This window comes from Henckelia pumila, chromosome 4, assembly GCF_033568475.1.
Source record: "Henckelia pumila isolate YLH828 chromosome 4, ASM3356847v2, whole genome shotgun sequence".
NCBI classification, from domain to species: domain Eukaryota; kingdom Viridiplantae; phylum Streptophyta; class Magnoliopsida; order Lamiales; family Gesneriaceae; genus Henckelia; species Henckelia pumila.
The window spans coordinates 13,335,249-13,340,422 of record NC_133123.1 but is presented as its reverse complement, the minus strand read 5'-3'; the positions used below and the strand labels follow the sequence as shown (position 1 = coordinate 13,340,422).

At 33.0% G+C, this 5,174-nt stretch overlaps 1 protein-coding gene across 1 annotated transcript; it reads right to left on the bottom strand.

Annotated features, from left to right (window-relative positions):
• Window positions 1-446: 446 nt before the first annotated feature.
• On the bottom strand, window positions 447-2,495 carry LOC140860509 (uncharacterized). The gene is made up of 3 exons (XM_073263517.1): window positions 2,185-2,495; window positions 974-1,964; window positions 447-875 (listed from the first exon to the last, which is right to left on the bottom strand). Exons 1-3 carry the CDS (start codon window positions 2,493-2,495, stop codon window positions 447-449), a joined length of 1,731 nt encoding a protein of 576 aa, XP_073119618.1.
• Window positions 2,496-5,174: the final 2,679 nt, after the last annotated feature.

Here is a 5,174-nt window from a genome sequence, read left to right as displayed (position 1 = left end):
CCGAACATGTTCGGATCGTCCGAACTGGACTTCAGATTGTCCAAACCCAATAATACGTCATTTCTTACGTCAGAAAAATGACATCATCCATGACGTCTTTCGGCAGAACGATCGGAGCGTCCGAACCCTCTTCGGGCCATCCGAACTCCGACTTCGGACCGTCCGAACTCGACATCGGAGCCTCCGAACTCGACAACCCTCTAACCATTATCGAGCGTTTTGAATACATTTTTGAACTCTGTTAATCCATCTGGGACTCCCTTAATCATGTTTTATTACATCTAAACATGATCGTATTATTAATTACTCATAAATCGTTAATTCTGGATACAGGTTACTACAGCGTGCTTGCACGGAATCTTACTGATCTGTCAAACTCTACATGAACAAGTCATATCCACTAAATCCATGGAAAATGGCTTTTCACCATCAACAACCTCAAACTTCTAATCACACGAACGCTGAACTCTTAATGTTTGGGATTCCATATATGCGCTTACAACAAACTTTTCTTTTCTTGGACTTAATTCCTTGGTCATGCGTAGAGCTGATTCACGTCGTCGGTGCATTATTTTCATTATCTGCACGCGTATGTGATCAACCATAGCAACAATAGGCAGATGACGAGCTGGCCTAACCCAACTATTCCAACACTCGGCTATATTGTTATTTATAACACCCCATCTATTGCCAATAAACAATGCATTGGCCCAACTCTGTGGATGAGAATTTACAATAAACCAAATGGCAAGTGACATTGACTCTAATATATTGTTTATATGTTGCTCGTAATCTTGAAAAGACGGAGCATACGCAGCTTTCTTAAATACCGAAGACCAATGTTTTTTGTTATGTCTGGGATAACTTCTCAACACCTATAAAGATTAATAAAAATTTAGATCGAGCTTAAAATGATCAGATAATATGAAAAAATTAAAGTAAATTGCTCAGGGATTCGTAATTTGGAATTTACCTGCTTAACGAAATTATCCACTAAATGTCTCAAACAATAAGCATGGTGACTCACAACAAATACTTGATTCACTGCCTTGATGATACTGGGATGTCTGTCCGAGAAAAATGTGAACTCGTCGAATGGAATGCATTGATAGTAAAGGAGCACACGACTCAAATGATAACAAAACCAATCCCAGTTCGCATCATTCTCCGCATCTACTACGGCATAAGCAATTGTGAAAAGATCATCATTCGCATCTTTCGATGCATCAACTAAGATGCATCCTTTATACTTATTCCTTATATGAGTACCATCCAAAAATATCAATGGCCTACAACCACTAACAAAACTGACGACACATGCATGAAAACAAATGAACAACCATCTGAATTTTTTAGTCAAAGGTTCAATCTCACACTCTACAACACTATCAGGATTAGTCTTTTTAACAGCATCACAATACCATCTTAATCTATCATAGCATCCTTCATCTGTGCCATGAATATCATGCATCGCCAACTTTTTACCCTTCCACACTTTGCGGTATTCTAACTCTACCCCAAAATCTCTTTGCAAGTCCATCTGCATTGTACACGGACGATAAGAGTGCTCTCCTCTCAATTTTTCTTTCACAACATTCGCTATCCAATAGACATTGGCTCTAGGATGTCCTCTGCTACGTAGATTATTCTCACCACAATTATGTTGCAGTTTACATTTTCTTATGGCAAAAAGATTGTCTCTTTTATGTTTCGAAGCATAAATTCTCCAACTGCAACTCTTTTCACTACAAATCACAATAACCTTCTCGCTGTCATTTTTTACATACATAAATGAACGTCTTGTGGCAACAGAAAAGTTTTTCAAATAATTCCTAAATTCACCAGCACCCTTGAATATTTGTCCTACACCATGAATACAATAAATCCAGACATCTATAGTATTGGCGCAAAGGGGCTGTTCAACCTCGTTGTCACTCTTCGACTGCGTGTCTTTCTCATCAACCCTTACCAATTTAATATACAATTAATAAGATAAAAAAGAACAATAACCACACAAAAAAATTTTAAATTTTAAAAAATTAATCTTGGTTTCAAACAGCTAATTGATAATTTATACAAAGAAATCTACAATATTTAACCTTAAAATTTTTTATTAAACATGTTACTAAACATATCAAAATAGGAGAATGAAAATACGTCTAATAATAAGTAAATATATTTTACCTCCCATCATTCAAGTTGTTGAAGTGTTCATTTTTTTTCTCTGCCCTCAATTCAATCGTCGTAAGCTTTACACACATATGAAGATGAATCATATTAAGGACATCATCATTCAAAGACACAAGCATCTTATGCAGTGGAGCTACGTATTGAAGCATAGTGGATTCCGAAGATATTTCTGCACATTTTTTGCTCAGACTAGCAAAAACATCCATCAAGTTACAACCACTGAAGATTGAGATGACAAACAGCTGCTTCTTGAATTTACAGCAACCCAAAAACGAAAGATTGCAAGGACCACTTCCAGATTCCATTCTCAAACTACAAAAGGGGAATGCTCTTCAAAATAATAAATCGAAGCAATAATATATTTTTCATCATATATTACACACAAACAGTATAAAATAACAAATTCAGAATACTAGATTTTAATTCAAATAATTTAAATCACAGTATAAATGTAATAGTACAAAACTAAAACCCCAAAATTAAGAATTAAAACATTATAATCGAGATTAATACGAAATATAAGCTAATATATCACAAATGCTCATGAAATGAACTGCATTCCCAGCAACAGACGTAAAAATTGATATTGGTAAGCTAATCTGTAAAACTTCATTCTCAAACTACAAAAGGGGAATGCTCTTCAATACAGTAAATCAAAGCAATAATATATTCTTTCATCATATATTACACATAAACAGTACAAAATAACGAATTCAATTCAGAATACTAGATTTTAATTCTAATAATTTAAATCACAGTATAAATGTAAGATTATAGAACTAAAACCCCAAAATTAAGAATTAAAACATTATAATCGAGAACAATACGAAATATAAGCTAATCTATCACAAATGCTCATGAAATGAACTGCATTCCCAGCAACAGACGTGAAAATTGATATTAGTAAGCTAATCTGTAAAACTAACGCGATGCCCGAAAATTCAACATCACCTCTATAATCATAAAAAAGCTCAAACAATTCCATCAATTCAACATTTTAAATTTGTAAGACATACATCAAGCTGTGACAATAATTTATTTGCTCAAAATTTAAAAGATTTCTAATCTAAAAACTAACCTACAAATATGTGAAAATTTTCGTTTGAGCACAAAGATGGGAAATTCCCTCAACCCACGTCAATGTAGATCTTCAACATTAACCGAGTAAACACAGATCTGCGACATTTTTGTTAAGGGATTAAAAGTTTAAGATTGAGAGAGAAAGGTTCGGGAGAAGAGAATCAAGAAGAAGAACAGAGGAAAAATAACGATTACAGTGGAACCATCATGTTTTCTTTTTTTTTTTTTTTTTGTAAATCATTTTATTTAGGGACATTTTGGTAAATTGGCCACAATAGGGAGTTCAAACAAAGAGCATACTTTTGTCAGGGATTGGGAACAAATAATTTTTGAAACGGGGACTGAGGAAAAATTCAAGTTTGCTATTAGGGATTTATCACAAATTCCCCCTTCTTCGATAGATAAGTAAATTTTATAATAGTTTTTTAATAATTAAAAAAAAACTGCTATGGGATAACACGCATCTATCCCTCAACTAATTTTTTTCTATCCCTTAACTTATTATTATTATATTTTTAAATCATATCCCTTGACTTATTTTATTTTATTTTTAAAAAAAAATAACACTAATATTAAAAACTGAAATCTTGAGTTACAAGAGAATAAAGCTATGAAGGCAAAGTACTACTAGACAAATACAAGCATAAATCTGAAGATAAAGCCACATGAGCTAATTTGTGTGCAACCAAATTAGCATTCCTACTCATATGAGATATTGAAAGAAACCTTGGGCAGTTGGACCATTGATAAGATCTTTAGTATCCAAGGCCAACGCTCCTTCTGGTTCGCCTTCTTCTAATGGAGAAATTATGGCCGTGATGGCTTGAATGAAGTCCGAGTAAACAAACACATTAGAAAAGCCACTACTCAAGCAAAACTCCAACCCAAAACAGATAGCATAAATCTCAGCACCTTTTACCGAACCTGAATTTCGAATTGCACGAGCTTTTCCCCCCTTAACTCTCCAACTATAGTCACGGAAAACAGCTGCTACACTGAATCGATTGTTGTGCAAGTCAAAACCTGCATCAACATCCAACCTCAAATGTCCTCGACTTGGTGGTGCATGGTCTCGTGTTAAAAAAAAGTATTGGGGGGTAAGACTTAAGAGTGTCTATTGTACAAAAGAGATTTTTTTTTAAGAGTCCAAAATAATTTTCATTGATTTACCAAAATAACATTTTTCCTTTTGAATAATCAGAATCAGGGTGAGATCAGCTTTGAGATTTTGCGTAAATGAGCAGATATGAAGAACTAAAAACTGATTTTTTTCGGTGGATCTTTATTCTTGATACGGTCTTACGGATCAATTCTGCCCATATTGTTATAATAAAAAAGTTATAACTTTAACATAAAATGTAATATTTTTTCACAAAATTGACCCGTTAAATTGTCTCAATGAATTTGTGCACTTTTTTAATTATTTTAAACCATAAAAATATTTGTATAGAATAGTTATACAGACTCATTTTTTTTAAAAAAAAAAGTTTTAAATGTTTTATAAAAATAAATACTTGTATAAAAATATTTTATAAATATTTATTTCATAAAATCTTATTGTTTTTCTAGAAGGAGTATTCCCTTTTTTTGTCCCCCGCACTTTACACGTTTGCATTTTTTTTTTCCTCGATCTGTTGTATTGATTAAGCTATTGGGCCACGCATGTAACAGGCCCAAAATCACAAGTCCAAATCTCTAGTTTACACTATGATTTCGTATTTGGACATTGAAAGTTTTGATTTGAATTGAAAATGGACATTTAATAAAATATTTGGGATTTCAAAATAAAATAAAATATTTGTAAATTTTTTATATATAATTAATACTTTTTTCAGGGGTGGGTGGGTTGGGTACGTCTTAATAAAATCCAACATTTCTTATTCTTTTAAGTTTTAATCATGCTT

Excerpts from the sequence above, each read along its gene's own strand:
- LOC140860509 (XM_073263517.1), bottom strand. The coding sequence starts at position 2,495 with ATGGAATCTGGAAGTGGTCCTTGCAATCTTTCGTTTTTGGGTTGCTGT. Across the intron at positions 1,965-2,184 it reads AACAACTTGAATGATGGGAG|GGTTGATGAGAAAGACACGC; the intron begins GTAAAATATATT and ends TAAATTGGTAAG. Across the intron at positions 876-973 it reads TGGATAATTTCGTTAAGCAG|GTGTTGAGAAGTTATCCCAG; the intron begins GTAAATTCCAAA and ends TAATCTTTATAG.